Here is a 21,574-nt window from a genome sequence, read left to right on the forward strand (position 1 = left end):
GTTATGTTCCTGGCACCACACTCCCAGGGATCTGACCTTCTCCCTGTAGGCTGTCACGACATTGTTGGTAATCAGGCCTACTACTGTTGTGTCGACTTAAAACTTGATGATTGAGTTGGGTGAACAGGGAGTACAGGAGGGGGCTGAGCACACACCCTTGTGGGGCCCCAGTGTTGAGGATCAGCGAAGTGCACGTGTTGTTTCCTACCTTCACCACCTGGTGGCGGCCCGTCAGGACGTCCAGGAACCAGTTGCACAGGGCGGGGTTCAGACCCAGGTCCACAAGCTTAATGATGAGCTTGGAGGGTACTACGGCGTTGAATGCTTAGCTATAGTCAATGAAGAGCATTCTTACATAGGTATTCCTCTTGTCCAGATGGGATAGGGCAGTGTGCAGTATGATGGCGATTGCATCGTCTATGGATCTATTGGGGCAGTATGCAAATTAGAGTGGGTCTAGGGCGACAGGTAGGGTGGAGGTGATATGATCCTTGACTAGTCTCTCAAAGCAATTCATGATGACAGAAGTGAGTGCTACGGGGCAATAGTCAGTTACCTTTGTTTTCTTGGGTACAGGAACAATGGTGGAAATCTTGAAGCATGTGGGGACAGCAGACTGGGATAGGGAGAGATTGAAAATGTCCGTAAACACTCCAGCCAGCTGGTCTCCGCATGCTCTGAGGATGCGGCTAGGGATGCCGTCTGGGCCGGCAGCCTTGCGAGGGTTAACACGCTTAAATGGCTTACTCATGTCGGCCATGGAGAAAGGAGAGTCCACAGTCCCTTGGTAGCGGGCGAAGAAGGTGTTTAGCTTGTCTGGAAGCAAGACGTCGGTGTCCGCAACATGTCTGGTTTTCCCTTTATAGTCCGTGATTGTCTATAGACCCTGCCACATACGTCTTATGTCTGAGCCGTTGAATAGCGTCTCCACTTTGTCTCTATACTGACGTTTTGCCTGTTTGATTGGCATACGGATGGAATAACTACACTGTTTGTAATCGGCCATACTCCCAGTCACCTTGCCATGGTTAAATGCGGTGGTTCGCGCATTAAATTTTGCGCACTGCTGCCATCTATCCACGGTTTCTGGTTAGAGTAGGTTTAATAGTCACAGTGGGTACAACATCTCCTATACACTTCCTGATAAACTCAGTCACCGTATCCGTGTATTCGTCAATGTTATTCTCGGAGGCCGCCCAGAACATATCCCAGTCCGCGTGATCAAAACAATCTTGAAGCGTGGATTCCGATTGGTCAGACCAGCGTTGAATAGTCCTTAGCATGGGTACTTCCTGTTTGAGTTTCTGCAGATAGGAAGGGAGGAGCAAAATGGAGTTGTGATCAGATTAGCCTAAAGGAGGGTGGGGGAGAGCCTTGTAGGCATCCCGGACGTTGGAGTAGCAGTGGTCGAGTGTTTTTAGCAGCGCGAGTACTACAGTCAATGTGTTGATAGAACTTCGGTAGCATTTTCCTCAAATTTGCTTTGTTTAAATTCCCAGCTACAATAAATGCGGCCTCAGGATATGTGGTTTCCAGTTTGCATAAAGTCCAGTGTAGTTCTTTGAGGGCCGTCTTGGTATCGGCTTGAGGGGGAATATACACGGCAGTGACTATAACCGCAGATAATTCTCTTGGGAGGTAATACGGTTGGCATTTGATTGTGAGGTATTCTAGGTCGGGTGAACAAAAGGACTTGAGTTCCTGTATGTTATCACAATCACACCATGAGTGGTCAATCATGAAAACCCCTGCTTCTTCCGGGAGAGATATTTATTCCTGTCTGCGCAATGAACTGAGAACCCAACTGGCTGTACGGCCTCATACAGTATATCCCGAGAGCCATGTTTCCGTGAAAAAGAGTATGTTACAACCCTGAGCTTGTCAACTTTATTATCCAGAGACTGAACATTAGTGAGTAATATACCAGGAAGCGGTGGGTGGTGTGCGTGCCTCATGAGTCGGACTAAAAGCCCACTCCGAATACCTCCTCTACTCCGGCGTTTTTTTGGATCAGCCTCTGGGTTAAGTTCAATTGCTCTGGGGAGTATGAACAAAGGATCTGATTCGGGAAAGTCGTATTCCTGGTCGTAATGCTGGTGAGTTACCGCCGCTCTGATATCCAAAAGTTCTTCCTGGCTGTATGTAATAACACAAAGACATTTCTGGGATAATAATGTGAAGATAACTTACACAATAACACACAAATACTGCAAAGTTGCCTAGCAGCTAGAAGCACAGCTGCCCTATCTGTCGGCGCGGTGGGCCGTAAGATAGTCTAGCTAGCAACATTTTCAGATTTTACACGTTTCTAATTTTAACAGAAAGTGGTTTCATTTCAAGTTTGTGTACTGTTAGCTAGATAACTTTAGCTAGCGAGCCAGCCAGATAACATTATGTGTATGACCTTATAATTCATATCTCAGAGCCATTTTCTTGACTAGTTATAGCCTAATGTTATATAGCTAACATTGAACCTGCAGATTCATGCAGGGTAGAAACGTCATGCAGGGTAGAAACGTCATGAGTTGGGATTTCTTAGAGGAGTTTAATTCCTCTAACAAACCAATTAAATTATAACAAAGCACAACACTTTGTCCGGTTCTAATAATTTGTAAGGTTATTTTTTGCATAAAATAGACAAAGATCAGTCTCAAAATTAATCAATAGCGTTTATTCCCGAGAGCTCTGAACATAATCACATGTACTTTAGTTTATATATCACACATAGCGTCCTAAATGTCCCTGCTCCTCTCCGACAAGGACAAAGCTGCTTCAAAAGTTCATTCCAACACACACATATTGCTTATCATATGCTACCACAAGTTGCATAATCTACTGCAAGCCTAACGGTTTCTCCCCGCCTTGGGTGGGGAGACTTTCTTCCTGTTATTGGTTTCACAGTGGTCACAAGTTGTCTGTCACAATTTGTCTGTTAACACTTCCTCTTTGTCTATGTAGAAACGTTCTTTGTTAGACAGGGTAGAATTGTTAGTTACAATCCTGCATCAAATGTATACATTATTTAATCATTATTCATAAAATCCTATAACAGGATTATGATTCATTGTTTACCTAGATAGCTAACTAGCTACATGTCTTCACAAAAGACATGTCATTTGAGTGTGCCAGAGCCCAGAATAACTGATTCATTTACGAACGACCAACCCTACGATCAACCCTTCTTATCGGTCAGAGTGTCCAGTGTGAGCTCTGAACGCTCCGAGAGCAAAACACTCTGAATTTACGAACAGACAATCTGACAGCACAGTTGAATTCACAAACGCTCTGGATGACATAACAGCCTAACGAGCTCTGCTAGGGCGAGTAATGTTCTGTGAGCTGTTCTGTCATGTGTGTCTGGAAGTACAGTACCAGTCAAAAGTTTGGACACACCTACTCATTAAAGGTTTCTTTATTTTTAATATTTTCTACATTGTAAAAAAATTGTGAAGACAAACTATGAAATAACACTTTTGTAATCATGCACTGTAGTAACCAATAGTGTTAAACAAAGCAAAATGTATTTTACATTTTAGAGTAGCCACCCTTTGCCTTGATGACAGTTTTACACAGTCTTGGCATTCTCTCACCCAGCTTCAATTGGAATGCTTTTCCAACAATCTTGAAGGAGTGCCCACAAATGCTGAGCACTTGTGTTACAACCTGTCTCAAGACTAACAAACGATGGCAAACCACACATTGAGTAAAGAAACAACAAAATGAATTTATTCCAGAAATAAACACTCACAACAATAATCAGATGAGGCATGAAGGTCAGTTAATTAGGTGTCAACTGCCAAAGCCACGATGAAACAACCAAAGGTATATATGGAGAGAGGAATCTCTTGCTGAATGAGGGGAAACAGTGGCCTTATGCCACAGCTGAGCTTTCACAGGTATGCCGCATCAGCACTGATGACCTTCCCACCTCTCCTACTCCGCCCACCGATCTCCTGCAGTAAGCACAGCAAAACCCGGTAGACAGAGCAGAGAGGGGCAGTCACACTTGTTACCCACTTTTCCTTCACTCTGTGATCCAACATCCCAAACCTTCTCAATTGGGTGGAGGCTGGCTGGATTGTGGAGGCCAGGTCATCTGAAGTAGCACTCAATCACTCTCCTTATTGGAGGTGTGTTGGGTCATTGTCTTGTTTAAAAACAAATTATAGTCCCACTAAGAGGAAACCAGATGGGATGGTGTATCACTGCAGAATGCTGTGGGAGCCATGCTGGTTAAGTGTGCCTTGAATTCTAAATAAAATCACTGACAGTGTCAGCAGCAAAGCACCATCACTCCTCCTCCGTGCTACACGGTGGTAACCACACATGCAGAGATCATCCGTTCACCTACTCTGCGTCTCACAAAGACACGACGGTTGGAACCAAAAATCTCAAATTTGGACTCATCAGACCAAAGGACAAATGTCCACCAGTCTAATGTCCATTGCTGATGTTTCTTGGACCAAGCAAGTCTCTTCTTATTATTGGTGTCCGTCCTTTAGTAGTGGTTTCTTTGCAGCAATTCGACCATGAAGGCCTGATTCACGCAGTCTCCTCAGAACAGTTGATGTTGAGAAGCTGAACAGTTGATGTTGAGATGAAATGTCTGAAGCTGGTGACTCTTATGAACTTATCCTCTACAGCAGAGGTAACTCTGGGTCTTCCTTTCCTGTGGCGGTCCACATGAGAGCCAGTTTCATCATAGCGCTTGATGGTTTTTGTGACTGCACTAGAAGAAACATTGAAAGTTATTGAAATTTTACGCATTAACTGACCTTCATGTCTTAAAGTAATGATGTAATTACTTGAGCTGTTCCTGCCATAATATGGACTTGGTCTTTAACCTTCTGTATACCACCCATACCTTGTCACAACACACCTGATTGGCTCAAATGCAATAAGGTGGAAAGAAATTCAATTAACAGGCACACCTGTTAATTGACATGCATTCCAGGTGACTACCTCATGAATCTGGTTGAGAGAATGCCAAGAGTGTGCAAAGCTGTCATCAAGGCAAAGGGTGGCTCCTTTGAAGAATCTCAAATATAAAATATTATATATTCATGATTCCATGTGTTATTTCATAGTTTTGATGTCTTTAGTATTATTTTACAATGTAGAAAATATAAAAAATAATGAAAAACCCTAGAATGAGTAGGTGTGTCCAAACTTCTGACTGGTACTGTAGCTAGCAAGTTAGCTTGGGTGCTTGACTGCTGTTGTTTGTACAGAACGCTCGGATCAACCCTTAAAGACAACAATGCTGAATGTCTGTAGACAAAGAAGGGCTCTCCATTAGAACAAAAACACTCAAAAGTGAGTTAACAAGTTCAAAGCAAAATTACTTTCCCTATGTTCCTCAACTGTAGTGTATGATATACCATTTTGTAGCTCTGAGTCTCTACTTTTATCCAATGTAAAAAACACCATTTCAAATTTTGCTCCATAAGACCGATTTGAGCCGGTCGGTCACAGCAAGGAGGCCTACAAACCTGACTCGGTTACACCAGCTCTGTCAGGAGGAATGGGCCAAAATTGTGGGAAGCTTGTGGAAGGCTACCTGAAACGTTTGACCCAAGTTTAAATTGTTTAAGGCAATGCTACCAAATTCTAATTGAGTGTATGTAAACTTCTGACCCACTGGAAATGTGATGAAAGAAATAAAAGCTGAAATAAATAATTCTCTCTAATATTATTCTGACATTTCACATTCTTAAAATAAAGCGGTGATCCTAACTGACCTAAAACAGGGAATGTTTACTGTCAGGAATTGTGAAAAACTGAGTTTAAATGTATTTGGCTAAGGTGTATGTAAACTTCCGACTTCAACTGTAGCTCAGTACTAGGATTATTTATTTTATTCAGTCATTATCTTTATCAAGGGTGTCGATTATTTCAGACTCCACCGTACATACTGTATATACCAATTAGCAGACGCTGTTATCCAAAGAGACTTCCAGTCATGTGCGCATGCATTTATAATAAGGGTTCCGCAAGCTGGAATTTAAGCCTTTACCATATCGTTGCAAGTGCCATGCTTTACCAATTGAGTCACACGGGACTACAGATAACATACCTATGGCTTGTGAGGTGTCCACCACGGGCACCCGCGAGACAGGCGTGAGCTGGCAGAAGATGTGCAGGGTGAGGTCGGTGGTGGAAGTGGACGTGAAGCCCTTGAGGAGCAGCTGCTGGAGTCCGGCGAAGCCGCTCCACCTCAGCTGGCCCTGCAGCTTCTCCAGCCGCTCCCTGTTCTCCTGCTTGTCCAGGGCCACGTGGGCCAACAGCTTGAGGAGCAGCCGCAGGGACATCTGGTACTCAAACTCAAAGTCTGACTCCATCAGGGACACAGCAACCCAGAAGATGGTGGCCAGCAGGTTGGACGGGTGGTTGACGTTGGCTGGGTCACTCAGGGGCTCTTTGGAAGAGGACGGACTGCGGAGGAGAGCAATGCGTTTATTTATTTTAGCCTTTCTATCCCAATAGATGCCCCTTGTGGCACCCCCAAGCCTTTGCCACATTTTCAAACGTTTTACCAAGGTGTATCCTTATGAACATGACCTCAAAACGACTGGGAGATGCCAAATGAAAGGATTCATAAAAAGTGCTGTAGTCTACTTGGCTACTTGCTGTCCCCTACCTGCGGTTCTTGGTCAGCCCTCCCTGCTGGGTGCAGGCCTGGACGCGGTCCAGTGTAGCGCTGCGAGGAGGGTCAGATGAGCGGTCAGCCTCACCAAACCTCTTGGGGACAGAGTAGCTCCTCTGGTGACGGCTGCGCTCGGCTGTCCCCAGACCCTGCTGGAACAGGTTCAGCTGCCCCGTGCTCTTCCTGTTGGACACCAGCTTCCCGCTGGTAAGGAAGTCTGGGGAGGATGCCCTGGAGAGCCAATAAGAGACTAGCGATGAGTTGAAACCCTTAACAACCTGGCATACAAATACCTAATAAAGGATTGGCGTACTCAACTCTAAATTGTTTGAACAAACAGCTTTGGGTGCTGGGTTGTAAGGTCGTAAGTGATAATAGATGTGTGAACTCTGTTGATGCAGCTACTACATTTTGTATATTCTTATTCCTCTCCATTCCTTATTCCATTAGGTATTTGTTGTGGAATTGTTAGATACTGCTACACTGTCGGAACTAGAAGCACAAGCATTTCGCTACACTTTCAATAACATTTGCTAACCATGTGTATGGGACCAATAAATTGTGATTTGTTGCTGCAGCTACTACTTTCTGTTTCACTATTTGTTCACTTTACTGATTCAGTCTGAACCTTCTCCAATAAAGGGGCACTTGTACAGGCTTGAAAGTAGCTAGTCCAATCAGTGTCCTCTTAGCAACTGTGGGCGGGTTTAGCTTATGTTGCATTTGGAGAACATCAAAAGAATTGGACTTCTGATTGGTTGAAGGTGATCCATTTGCTGACTTGGTCTTGTTTTATAACGCCAGTAATTACAGCCATTCTTACAGCCAGAACAGTGTGGGTTCCAGGCGAATATAAAGGTCCATTACCTGATCTAGTGGTAGTGCTTCCGCCCCCAGACCACATGCCCCTGGAGGCAGCAGTTCGTTCGCAACGCAATTTATGTACTGTATCCCTCCGTATCCCAATCTAGCTACATGTTAATACATTTGTTTTAAAGTGATCTGCAAACCAACCTGTTCAGGATAGCCATTAGGTCATTGTTCTTGAGACATTCAGCCAGGTTGTCCACCACAGACTCTAAGGTGAGCAACACTTCCATAACATAACCCTAGAAGAGCAGGAGGACATTAAAACGGGGTATCTGCACAACCATCCAAGCCCACACACACGCGCGCACACACTCACACGTGCGCGCACACACACACACACAGGAACACACAGACAGACAACACACACACTCACTCCCCCGTTCCCTCCGCCCACACACACCTGTACTTCCTCCCCGTGCTCCCCCACCACCTCCACCAGTCGCGAGAGCAGGTCGAACACGGCGTGGGCCGAAAGCGGCTGCCGCAGCCCCCGAACCACCTGGAAGGACCTCCCGGCGTAGTGGCGTGACAAGCTACACAGACCCATCTGCAGAGCTATGTCACTCAACTGCTGCTCCAGGTGGAAGTCTGGCCCACACAGGAGAGGTATGAGACACACACGCACAAAGCATGGGCACGCGCACACACACATGCATGTTCGCAAATTAACATACATGCGCGCACAGACACACACGCGCACACTGATGTCTACCGTCTGATGTCTAGGAGTTAGACTACGCTTTTACAAGGCAATAGGTGAAAGGAAGTGCAGTGGTTCCGTCATGAGCATGTAGTGTGGTAAGGTGTAGAATAGCGCTTCACTCTTGGGGAGGATTACCTGATTTGGACTCTTTGAACACCGACACCACATAACGCAGAAAGTTGACAAGCTGCTCAGTGCTTTTTGAGGTCTGGTTCTTGGGTGAGATAGCTTCGTGACACCACATGGGGCCACAGGCCCTGGAAAACAATAACACAATTGTTTTATAAATCTTATATCATAGAGAGGATAACAAATGTATAATTCAAACTGAAGTATACCAGTAGGGTGAAATTGCCCCTAGACGCTGATCTTGGGTCAGTTTAGAATTCTCCTTACTAATGGTTAAGGTTAGGATGGGAGAGGAACTGATCCTAGTACTGTACTTAGGGGAAAGCAAAGTGGAGCTTCAGTGGTGTTGCTACTTCAACAATGACAAGTTTGTTGTTGTGTTAGCCACACTAGACCACTAGGTGGTGTATGACGTGAGGAGTTGGCTCCCTGTTCTCTCACACTGACATCAAGTTGATTAAACTGACATGAAATTGCATGGCCATATATCGATAACAAAAAATCTTCAAGAATAAGGCCTGCAAATTATATTTCCGTTTGCCTTTGCCAGGATAAATAGCTAATGAAGTTCTAGTGTTCCACTCAAATCGGTGTGTTTGTGCATGCGTGTGCGAGTGTCTGTCTGTTGGTAGTGGTACATACTATGTGACTGACTGGTTGGCCGACTGCCTGTTTGTCTGTCTGGCTGACTCTCTGCCTGTCCGTCGGATTGTACGTCCTTCGGTCCGTGGTCCACCTACCTGGTGGTGAGGAACTCAATCAGCTTGTTGGTCTTCTCGTCAGTCTCTGAGGGGCTCTTCAGCTCCTCCGCCTCCTGGGAGGAGATATGGGGCAGGTTGGAGGTGCTGCCTCCCAGGCTGAGGCTGGAAGAGGTAGACGAGGAGCTGAGGCCAGAGTCTGGTACTGGGGATGCCTGGCCCTCTCGCAGGAAGTCCATCCCACCTGGGAGGGAGAGGGCGTGGGAGAGGCAAGGAGAGGAAGAAGATGAGGAAGGGAGCGGGAGAGAGAAGGAGAAAGGGATGAAAGGGGGATGGAGGGGAGAGGGATGAAAGGGGGATGGAGGGAGATGTAGGGGAAAGGGATGAGAGGGGAATGGAGGGAGATGTAGGGGAAAGGGATGAGAGGGAGGGGAGAGGGAAGGAGAGGAAGATGAGGAAGGGAGCGGGAGAGTTACGGTTCATATAAGGAAATCATGAAATTAAAATAAATGAATTAGGCTCTAATCTATGGATTTCACATGACTGCATATACAGATATCTGTTGGGGACAGATACCCCCAAAAAATGGAATGTGGTGGATCAGAAAACCAGCCAGTACTTGTTGTGACCATCATTTGCCTCATACATCTCCTTCACATTCAGTTGATCGAAATATGTGGGAACTGGGACACGCTGTCATACACGTCAATCCAGAGCATCCCAAACATGCTCAATGGGTGACATAACTGGTGAGTATGCAGGCCATGGAAGAACTGGGACATTTTATACTTCCAGGAATTGTGTATAGATCCTTGCGGCCGATGAATGGCATGACAATGGGCTTCAGGATCGGTGTGACGTTATCTCTGTGCATTCAAATTGCCATCAATAAAATGCTATTGTGTTCGCTGTCCGTAGCTTATGCCTGCCCTCATCATAACCCCACTGCCACCATGGGGCACTCTGTTCACAACGTTGACATCAACAAACCACTCGCCCACACGACGCCATACAAGCTGTCTGCAATCTACCCGGTATAGTTGAAACCAGGATTCCCAAGAGAAGACCACATTTCTCAAGTCTGCCAGCGACCTTTGAAGATGTGAATTTGCCCTTCTGCAGTCAGGTCAAGACCCTGGTGAGGACGAAGAGCACGCAGATGAGCTTCCCAGAGATGGTTTCTGACAGTTTGTGCAGAAAGTCTTTGGTTGTGCAAACCCACAGTTTCATCAGCTGTCCAGGTGGCTGGTCTGTGACGATCCCACAGGGGAAGAAGGTCCTGGGATGGCATGGTTACACATGGTCTGCGGTTGTGAGACCGGTTGGACATACTGCCAAATTCTCAAAAACAACGTTGGAGGCGGCTTATGGTTGAGAAATTAACATTCAATTCTCTGGCAACAGCTCTGGTAGACATTCCTGCACGCCCCCTCAACTTGAGACATCTGTGGCATTGTGTTGTGTGACAAAACTGCACATTTCACCTGTCAGGTGGATGGAATATCTTGGCAAAGGAGAAATTCTCACTAACAGGGATGTAAACAAATTGGTGCTCAAAATCTGTGAGAAATAAGCTTTTTGTGGGTGTGGAAATTTCTGGAATCTTTTATTTTAGCTCATGAAACATGGGACCAACACTTTACATGTTGCATTTATATTTTTGTTCAGTGTATGTATGTATATATATATATATATATATTTTACAAATAGGCAGAATATACAGCATTGAACAAATACATTTTTTTGACAATGCCTTTCTTTATTGCCCCGAGGGGATAATACAAGGAATTTAATTGACATTAGTTTTTTACTAAAGTGAGATAAATGCATTTGCACCTTTTAGCTACACTTGTCCCATCGTTAGACACTATTAACTCCCAAATGAGATATGCAATGGCACCATTTACCAATAATCCTTTCTGATGCACTCCAATCAAAATGGTATTAAATGATCTTAAATGGCCTAAGGAATGAGTAACAGGAATACTTATCGATTCAATCCAAATAACTAAAATACGGAACATACGCGTCTATACGACAGCAGAGCTCAAAAGCACTGTGTATCCCAGTTCCAAAGTATACAGCATCTGACAGTCAAATGCCCTGGGTCATGTTCATTCGGCACAAAACGGGATGAAACAGGTAGGGACTATTAGAAGTTGTCCAATAAGGAATGCTCATTTCTAATTTTCATTTAAACCCCCCCCCCTTCAAATCAATGCATAAAAATCAATTTGGAAACCACCATCTCAGAACTGATGACATGTATTGCAGGTGCTTATTTTAATTGTTATAGTTTTAAAACATCAACTTTGACTTAGACCACACATGTTATGATAATGATAAAGACAAAACGTTTAAAAAAAAAAAATCAGTTGCATTCCCTAATGTTCACTGCCCAGGAATCTATTCTGTACTGTGTACTACCTGTAGTAGTGAAGTATTCAGGCTGGTAGCTTGACTTGCTGGTCAAGGTCTTGCTGCTATTGACCTCTCGTGTCTGCAGCAGGACGGAGGCGATATTCTGGAAGCTGCGGTTGCAGGACAGCGTGATGAGTAGGTGCAGGAGGAGACGCTTGCTGTGCTCAAACACCTCGGGACGGTAGTGATCCATGCCTGTTGGTGAAAAAAAGACATCATAATACAGTGACAGCAGATACAGTGGGGTCCAAAATGTTTGACACCCTTGATAAAAATCTGCAATAATTACTGTATAAAATAAATAACTCAAATACTGAGCTGTATTGTATGCTCAAAGAAATAGGGAAATTATTTTTTACTAATACAATTGCTCAGAGAAAGGGATTTGGTTAAACAAGTAATACTTTTTTTTTCTCAAAAAGGTAGGGGTCGGAATTATTGAAACCCCTAAAGACTCTTGTAAATATAGTAGTGATAAGTTGAGTACCTGGTCCCATATTCCTACAGTAGCATGCAATGACTACATCAAGCTTGTGACTCTACAAACTCATTGGATGCATTTGCAGTTTGTTTTAGATTAAGTTAGGGATGCACGATATATCGGTAAGCATATCGGAATCTGACGATATTAGTTAAAAATGCCAACATTAGCATTGGCCCGATGTCTAGTTTAACGGTGATGTGCAAAACCGATGTCAACGCTGACGTGCATACCTATATAACGTAGGTAGATGATGTAATGACGCCATGAAAAATAAAGCGCTACACAGAATAAAAGCATAGAAATACTAAGGACACACTTCCAACAACTAAACAAGTTCAAGTCGAGCAGTCATTTGAAAGAGTAAGAAAATTTCAGTGAGACAACTCAAAGGCAAAATCCATTAACACCAAGATAATGAAATTCATTGCCCTTGACAATCAACAGTGCTCTAAACATCGAGCACCTCAAGCCCCGGTACACACTACCAAGTAAGCGCTATTTTTCAGAAGTTGCCCTACCAGAATTACATAGTATTGTTGAAACGAACATTTCAGGGAGACAACGCAAAGGCGAAATCCATTAACGCCAAGATAATGGAAATCATTGCCTTTGACAATCAACCGTTCTCTGCCGTGGATGATGTTGGCTTTCGCCGAATGGTCGAGCACTGGTACACACTAGCAAGTAGGCGCTATTTTTCAGATGTTGCCCTACCGGCGTTGCACAGTACTGTTGAAACGCGCATCCATGAGCTACTTGCTGTGGGCGTCACTGCTATTAGCTTCACGACTAACATTTGGACCAGAGACGTCAGCCCCATGAGCATACTGAGTCTGACAGCACAGTGGGTCGACGAGGATTTCGTACTGAGGAAAGCCGTATTGCATGCTCAAGAATGTGCTGGTTCTCATACCGCTGCTGCCATTTCAATGGCATTTGAGAACACATTTGAGAACACGACCAACTGACTGGAGAAATAAGCTCATCAACTGCATCTGCAGCAGATGTGATACCCTCTGTCATGGCATTGAAACACCTGCTCAACAAAACCTATGTTGGAAGTTAACTTGGAAAAGTACTCTACAAGAGGCTGTGATCAAGCAACTCGGTGGCATTCTCTCTGAGCTTCTACTGTGTCGCCACCATGCTTGATGCTAGGTACAAGGACCACTACTTCGATGCAGACAAGAAACAGGGTTTACGTGAAATGTTAGACACAGTTGGACAAGTTGGAATGATGAAATCCTGGTTGAGGCTGAACAAATTACCAACGAAACAGCACAGCATATAAGTGAAAGAAATAGGTTTTGATTATGTTTTACTGGTAATGGGGACATACGTAAATTCCCCAAAAATTACTTTTTGGTCAGTGTGTGTGTGTGTGTTTCAACTATTTAACTGTACTAGAATGCTTAAAAGGCTGCACATTTTTTTAATATATGTTATCGGTATCGGCCAAGAATGTCATATGGGCGCAACCCTAGGTTTAGTTTTTATTTTGTCCCCAATAGAAATGAATGGTAAATAATGTAGTGTGTCATTTTAGAGTACCTTTTATTATACGCATCAATAACAATTTCTAAACACTTCTACATTCATGTGGATGCTACCTGAATGAATCGTGAATAATGATGAAATCATCTGAAACACAACCAAAATGAACTGCAAATGCATCCTACCAGTTTGCAGAATCACACGCTTGATGTAGTCATTGAGTGCTAGGAATATGGGACCAACTACAAAACTTTTGACTACTTTATTTATAACAATCCTTCGGGGTGTTAATACATTTGACCCCTCTCTTTCTTTGAGCCATGGTATTAATATAAAATAATATAACTTCCAAATATTGGGAGCAGACAATATAGCTCAGTAGCTTTAATTATATATTTTATACAGTCATTATTGCTCATCTTTATCAAGGGTGTCAATATTTCTGACCCCACTGTAAAACCTTCCATACAGCGCCTTTAGCAGTGGAATAACATGGTGATACGACACAGGGTTGGGATTCATATGTATTGCTCCATTGTCTCCATCTGTAATACGGGGCAAAGGATTTGGCAGCAATTGCCAGCTACTTTGTAGCGTGTCCGAGTTGGAGCAAGTTCGGAATCGGTTCATTCAGTAATTCCTCATTGATAAGTATGTTCTGGTCATACCCAGAAAGAGGGCGTGGAGCAGCAGTGGCAGGTGCAAGGCCCAGTCTTCTCTCACACCGTGGTCAACCACCATCTCGGTCATGAAGATCACCGCGATGTTAAACCTACAGACACATATCAACAATGTACAGTACCAGTCCAAAGTTTGGACACAACCAACTAATTCCAGGGGTTTTCTACATTGTAGAATAATTAGTGGAGACATCTAAACTATAAAAAATAACACATATGGAATCATGTAGTAGGTAAACTGACAGGGTAAAAATCTGTTGTTCAGTTAACCCACTGTTCCTAGGCTGTCATTGAAAATAAGAATTTGTTCTTAACTGACTTGCCTAGTTAAATAAAGGTACAATTGTTTTAAAATCATGTAGGGTTAAACAAATCAAAATATATTTAATATTTGAGATTCTTCAAAGTAGCCACCCTTTGCCTTTGACAGCTTTGCACACTCTTGTGTGCGTGCCTGTGTGTGTACCTGTGTAGAGGTCCCTTAGGAGTGATGGTTTCAGGGAGGTAGTCCACAAGGGGAGCCCAGCAGCCTCCGTTGACAGGCATAGGCAAAGGGAGTGGCTGATTAGTCTCCACAACGCTCATCAGCCAACCAGTGTACGGCGGAAGGGGCTCACCTAGGGATCACACAGGAAGTTACACTCAAGACAAAGTAGGGCAAGACTCGCCAGGCCACACCCTCACCAAGGTCATGTTCAGTGTGGCACACTAGGGCAAAACCAGTGTTTCTTATTGGACACTTTCTAGTAGCTGGTACCTCCCCGTTTCCCTTCGTTTCAAAATGTTTCATCCCCTTTCTGCCTACTGAATGCAACCCTGTTTGCATTTAGCACTCAGACCCCATCTCTCCCCAAATAAAATGTTATGAGCATTCCTGTGAATACATGCACCCACCATTCTACTGCCTTTCAAAGCAATAACTGTGTCTGTTGATGGCAGGCATGTTAAGTCATTGAGGAGGGCTATAGTGCAGAGGATCCGTGTTCTTTAAAGTTCTTCTTTAGAAAGGTCATTGAGTTTGGCGAGCCGAGCAGGACTGTCTCAGCTCTAGCATGGTCTTATCTGTTTGTGCTTTAGCCAACTCCTCTAACTATCATCATGCAATTCGTTTCAGTTCGAGGAATTGGCTCTGACCTCGGTCGTGTTCATTAGGGCACACCGTAGCAAGATGTTTTGCAAAAGGAAAAGGAAAACAAGCATTTCTTATTGGACCTTCTTGTTTCACTCAGTTTTATTCTGTTTTGTGCCTAGTGAACATGACCCAGGCTACCTCTGCTCCAGAGAGTAGAACCAATGAGTATCACAAATGAGTTTTGGGGTAACCGGTTGTTTACTGGTATTATCTGAGAGGCCCTGTCACAGAGCTGCTTGTGTGTTTCACTGCCAGTTCTTACAAAGGATCTCCTAGGAGCTCCTGGCCTATCATGCATTATCAATGGCACTAACTTAGACAGCCATGTAAAGTACCTGCATGGTTTTGGTACTGGTTCCGACTGATGTTTTTGCTTATAAATCGCTCTATGGACACCGTGGCCCGAAATGGTTTGAATTGAACGATAGCTCTGGTTGCCACGGACACATTAGTATATTCTGAGCCTGTGTGACGTAGGCTGTGAAATCTGAAACCACTATAGGCTAGGATGTCCTTCCTACCATTTCATTTGCTCTGCCGACTGTCCATGAACTCCTGGCTGAACCCTACTTCACAGCTACTGACAAAGCACATATCTGCAATCCTTACATCGTACCGCAGCAGGAGAGAGTGGTTTCATCACTGTAGCATAGATCGAGTTAGAGCCATTAATCAAAAATAATGCATAGATTTTAAACAAAAAAACTTTTCTATTTGTTATGGACATACAAGGTTATTAAGAGATGAAAGGCAAATTCCTAACGAGTTCAGGAAGCCAAGCTAGACATTCACCGCGATGGGGGCAGGCGTTTTGATCAAGAGAGACCTTAAGAAAATATGTAAATGTTCTCTTCACACTAAACATACAAATATGTATTTTATAGTTTTAAGGAAGGTGAAATCTTATACGTTTCAAGCAGACCACCATAGTGTTCTTGGGCACAGGGACTAAGGTAACCTGCCTAAATGACTACCAACCCGTAACACTCACGTCTGTAGCCATGAAATGCTCACATCAACACCATTATCCCAGAAACTCTATAGAATTGTAATCCTGTACATAGAATATACATAGAATATATCTATAATCTCTACTCACTCTTCTCCTCCTCGTAGGAGCCTCCAGAACTGTTGCTGTATCGTGATTCCAGACAGTTGTGGTGCCTCATGATGTTACTCAACCTGGATCACAAAGGTCAGAGGTTGTCGCCATGGCTACTGCAACAGACAATCTATTATATTGACAATATAGTCGAGTGACAGCTCTAACATGTCCACAAAGATGGAAGGCAGGCGGGGGTGACGAGATCAGGTTGGACCATTCTAGTCAATGAGAGGGCAGATACGCAAGTGAACAGGCAGAACGCCGATATAAAGTAGTTTTTTTCAAAGTTGCTGAAATGCCATCCTAACCACAAGGAAATGTATATTTGATCAAATAAGCCTCGTGTAGCAAATGATCAATTACCTTTTTTGTTGACCAAATTCGACACTCTCTCATTGTACCTCCACACAAACATTCCTCACCTCGTGGTCTGATTTTCATGTCAACCCTTTCGCTTCGCCTCTTCTTCTCTGCTGATCTTATATTACATCACATTTCATCTAACCTGGTCCCAGATGTGATAATGAAGGAGTTGACATGACAAACAGATCTAGGACCAAGTTATATTTCACCTAGTCAGGTCCCAGATCTCTTTGTGCTGTTTTGTCAACATCCGTGGTTGTTACCATACCAAACGGAGTTGGCAAAACAGCAGAAAGAGATTTGAGACCAGGCCCCATTCCCGGGACTGTGCTACTATACCTCTCTTCGTTCTCTTTGGCTGCTTTAATGTCATCTGCGTCAGGGAAACTCTCTTGGCCAGCAACTACAGTGTTGCTACTGGATGTTGTACCTAAAAAAAAAGTACAAGGTTTATAGACACAATGAATTCAACGATACATATTGTGAACGTTTTGGGAAATGTAAAATGTATGATAAAAATCTGATGTGGTAACTTTCCTTTGTGTAACATAATGTTACTACCAGAGGCGGAAGCGGAGGTCGATATGTCCAGTCTGACTGACTGTGTTAGTGGGTTCGTTCATGTTCATGTTTGTGCGTATGCGTGTGTTTGTTAGTGTGTTTATCTGTGTTTGTTTTAATCCGTGTTTGTGTGTTCGTACGTTTGTCTGTGTGCGTGTCTCTACCTATACCTGAGGTGGCGGTGGAGGTCTTGCTGGTGGCAGCGAAGCAGTAGAAAGGTGGGTTGTCACAGTGCTGTACCACAGGGTTGACCGGGTCTGTCTGCTGCAGCTCAAACAACAGCTCCTCCATGGTCTGAATGGTGTTGTTACGACACAGGTAGATCACCACCTTCTTGATCTGGAACACACACGGAAGCAGGAACACACACAAGCACGCACAGACAAACAAAGGGTTAGGATTTGAGATAGAACCATACAGAAAACGAACCCTAAGGTATCAACGTTAGTTTTCTCTGTATTGTTCTACGGCGGCATGGTTGAGCTTAATTATCTTTTCATATATTTTTCATGGTTTTAAATACACTTTATTCAGACAGTAATGAAATGAAAGGGGTTCTAAGGCAGCACTCACATAAGGCAGCAGAGAAGTGTCGCTGCTCACTCCACACAGACTGATGAGGAACTGCAGGGTAGTCCTCAGATTGTTGGTCCACCTGTCGTTGCTGGCCAGAGCGTTCCAGACATTCTCCATCTCTGGTCCTGGAACGTCATCACCGTACTGACAAGACAGGGCAAAGTATCAGCGATAAGTAACATTAACAAGAGAATGACAACTTTCATTGAACAAAACATATACAGTGCATTCGAGGAAAGTATTCACACCGTTTGGCTTTTTCCACATTCTGTTACGTTACAGCCTTATCTTAAAATTGATTTTACATTTTTTTTCCCTCATCAATCTACACACAGTACTCCATAATGACGAAGTGAAAACCAGTTTGACATTTTTGCAAATTTATGAAATTTTTTAAACAGAAATAACTTATTTACATAAGCATTCAGACCTTTTGCTATGAGACTCGAAATTGAGCTAAGGTGCATCCTGTTTCCATTGATCATCCTTGAGATGTTTCCACAACTTGATTGTAGTCCACCTGTGTTCAATTAAATTGGTTGGACATGATTTGGAAAGGCACACACCTGTCTGTATAAGGTCCCACAGTTGACAGTGCATGTCAGAGCAAACACCATGCCATGAGGTCGAAGGAATTGTCCATTGAGCTCCGAGACAGGATTGTGTCGAGGCACAGATCTGGGGAAGGGTACCAAAACATTTCTGCAGCATTGAAGGTCCCCAAGAACACAGTGGCCTCCATTCTTAAATGGATGAAGTTTAGAACCACCAAGACTCTTCCTAGAGCTGGCCGCCCGGCCAAATTGAGCAATCGGGTGAAAAGGGCCTTGGTCTAGGAGGTTCCCAAGAACCCGATGGTCACTGTGACAGAGCTCCAGAGTTTGTGGAGATGGGAGAACGTTCCAGAAGGACACCCATCTCTGCAGCACTACACCAATCAGGCCTTTATGGTAGAGAAGCCAGACGGAAGCCACACCTCAGGCAAATGACAGCTCACTTGGAGTTTGTCAAAAGGCAGCAAAAGGACTCTCAGACCATGAAAAATTCTCTGGTCTGATGAAACCAAGATTGAACTCTTTGGCCTGAATGCCAAGCCTAACGTCTGGAGGAAACCAAGATAACGCAGGAGTGGCTTCGGGACAAGTCTCTGAATGTCCTATAGTGGCCCAGCCAGAGCTCAGACTTGAACCCGATCGAGAGACCTGAAAATAGCTGTGCAGCGACGCTCCCCATCTAAACTGACAGAGCTTGAGAGGATCTGCAGAGAAGAATGGGAGAAACTCCACAAACACAGGTGTGCCAAGTTGTAGAGTCATACCCAAGAAGACTCAAGACTGTAATCGCTGCCAAAGGTGCTGAGTAAAGGGTCTGAATACTTATGTAAATATCATATCCATTTTAGATTAAGGATGTAACGTAACAAAATGTGGGAAAAGTCAAGGGGTCTGAATACTTTCCAAATGTACGGTATGTGCTCATATTTGTATTGTAAGTGCTATTGTGCTAAGTGTTATTGCTCCAATGTTTCCTGTATGTTGTCTGCCTTTCAACGAGCAATACACACACACACACACACACACACACACACAATCCTGACCTTGGCGGTCATGAACATGAGGTTGTTAAGGACCAGCGAGGTGGCCAACAGCGAGCCCCAGCCCATTCCCCTTAGAGTGTGTTGGGGGACTTGTCCCGCGGTGGTGCCGGTCCGGTCCGGGGTCTCCTCCTCAGGGCTGCAGGGGCTGGAGACCGGTGGCAGCAGGCAGCTGTCCATCAGCTCAATGTTAGAGAGCCAGGGCAGCAGGTAGGTCAGCATGATCTGACGGCCGTTGGGGTGAGTGCTAGGGAAACGCTGGCTAACCTCTGGGACAGGAGATAGAAACACAGCGGAGCAGAAACATTTATGAATTCATAAAAAGTCATAAAGTTACAAAGTCACTCCCTCCAGGATTTTGTTGTGGTATTTGTGGACAAAAATGCTTGATTTTGGTGTGGCAATTATGACATTTTGCATGGCAATTTGTGATGATTTTTGTCCAGTTGTCATGAAAATGCACTGATGGGGAAAAACATTTGTTGACATGTGTATTGATTAAACAGTGTTATGTGGTAAAATTGATTGATTTGTAAAAGTGGTGATTGGTTTAAATTGAGAGCCCTTTTATGGCAGTGCGGTAATTCGACAGTTTTATGCAGTAATATTACAGTGATTGGACTGTTACATATGATAATAGTGCAGTGATTGGTCAAATTTGCGAGCACTCACTTCACATATGGGGAATTGTTGATTTTGCGCCTAAAAAATGCAACCGCAGAATCGCTAAATCCTGGAGGGACTATAAAGTTGTCCTCTGCAGAGGGAGAGGTAGAAGCATAGGATCTGTTGTGCCACTATAGATCATAATGAATCAGATTATTATGGACAGGGAGGACATGCTCCCAGATCAGCACTCCTACCCTGAGACACCTGATAAATACAGGCCCTGTTTGTATTTGTATTTATTATTATCCCCATTAGCAGCTACTCTTCCTGGGGACCAGAAATATTAAGGCAGTTATACAATTTTAAAGACATTACAATACATTTATAACAGATTTCACAACACACTAAGTGTGTGCCCTCAGGTCCCTACTCCACTACCACATATCTACAACACAAATTCCATGTGCATGTGTGCCTATGTTTGTGTTGCTTCACAGTCCCCGCTGTTCCATAAGGTTTATTTTTATCTGTTTTTTTAAATATTATTCTACTGCTGCATCAGTTACCTGATGTGGAATAGAGTTCCATGTAGTCATGGCTCTATGTAGTACTGTGCGCCTCCCATAGTCTGTTCTGGACTTGGAGACTGTGAAGAGACCTCTTGTGGAATGTTTTGTGGGGTATGCATGGGTGTCTGAACTGTGTGCTAGTCGTTTAAACAGGCAGCTCTGTGCTATCAACATGTCAATACCGCTCACAAATACAAGTAGTGATGAAGTCAATCTCTCCTCCACTTTGAGCCAGAGAGATTGACGTGCATATTATTAATGTTAACTCTCCGTGTACATTTAAGGGCCAGCTGTTTTGCCCTGTTCTGAGCCAATTGCAATTTTCATAATTCCCTTTTTGTGGCACCTGACCACACAACTGAACAGTAGTCCAGGTGTGACAAAACCAGGGCCTGTAGGATCTGCCTTGTTGATGGTGTTGTTAAGAAGGCAGAACAACACTTTATTATGGACAGACTTCTCCCTATCTTAGCTACTGTTGTGTCAATATGTTTTGACCATGACAGTTGCCTCAACTTGCTCAATTTCCACATGATTTATTACAAGTTTTAGTTGAGGTTTACGGTTTAGTGAATGATTTGTCCCGAGTACAGTGCTTTTAGTTTTGGAATGATTTAGGACTAACTTATTCCTTTACCACCCATTCTGAAACTAACCGCAGCTCTTTAAGTGTTGCAGTAATTTCAGTCGCTAGCTGGCGTGTATAGGGTGAGTCATCCGCATACTTAGACACACTCGAAGCAAGCGGCATATAGTCAGTAAAGATTGAAAAAAGTAAGGAATTCCAGAGAGGGAGCACACGTGACAGTACCCCCTCCCCGACGCTCGGCCCCAGTCGCAGGACGCCAACCAAGATGACGATCCCGGGGATCAGGAGCAGACCCTTCACCTCTGCTAAGGCGCAGAAACCTGATGAACCGGCTGAGGAGTGAGAGCCTAA

At 44.0% G+C, this 21,574-nt stretch overlaps 1 protein-coding gene across 3 annotated transcripts in view; it reads right to left on the reverse strand.

Moving 5' to 3' along the window:
- The window catches only part of LOC110507323 (protein furry homolog), a 210,236-nt gene that overhangs the window by 69,335 nt on the left and 119,327 nt on the right, over positions 1-21,574 (reverse strand). For all 3 annotated transcript variants that reach the window (XM_090224185.1, XM_021587244.3, XM_090224186.1), the window contains exons 33-46: positions 19,460-19,725; positions 17,860-18,006; positions 17,457-17,625; positions 17,065-17,155; positions 16,357-16,439; positions 14,592-14,742; positions 14,114-14,217; positions 11,474-11,662; positions 9,089-9,290; positions 8,355-8,476; positions 7,917-8,104; positions 7,661-7,755; positions 6,641-6,877; positions 6,077-6,435 (exon numbers count right to left, since the gene is read on the reverse strand). In XM_090224185.1, the coding sequence (XP_090080311.1) occupies positions 6,077-6,435; positions 6,641-6,877; positions 7,661-7,755; positions 7,917-8,104; positions 8,355-8,476; positions 9,089-9,290; positions 11,474-11,662; positions 14,114-14,217; positions 14,592-14,742; positions 16,357-16,439; positions 17,065-17,155; positions 17,457-17,625; positions 17,860-18,006; positions 19,460-19,725 (2,403 nt within the window). The remainder of the gene's footprint in view (positions 1-6,076; positions 6,436-6,640; positions 6,878-7,660; positions 7,756-7,916; positions 8,105-8,354; positions 8,477-9,088; positions 9,291-11,473; positions 11,663-14,113; positions 14,218-14,591; positions 14,743-16,356; positions 16,440-17,064; positions 17,156-17,456; positions 17,626-17,859; positions 18,007-19,459; positions 19,726-21,574) is intronic.

The sequence above is a fragment of the Oncorhynchus mykiss genome, chromosome 27 (assembly GCF_057628025.1).
Source record: "Oncorhynchus mykiss isolate SJ-2025 chromosome 27, ASM5762802v1, whole genome shotgun sequence".
In the NCBI taxonomy this organism is placed as follows: Eukaryota; Metazoa; Chordata; class Actinopteri; order Salmoniformes; family Salmonidae; genus Oncorhynchus; species Oncorhynchus mykiss.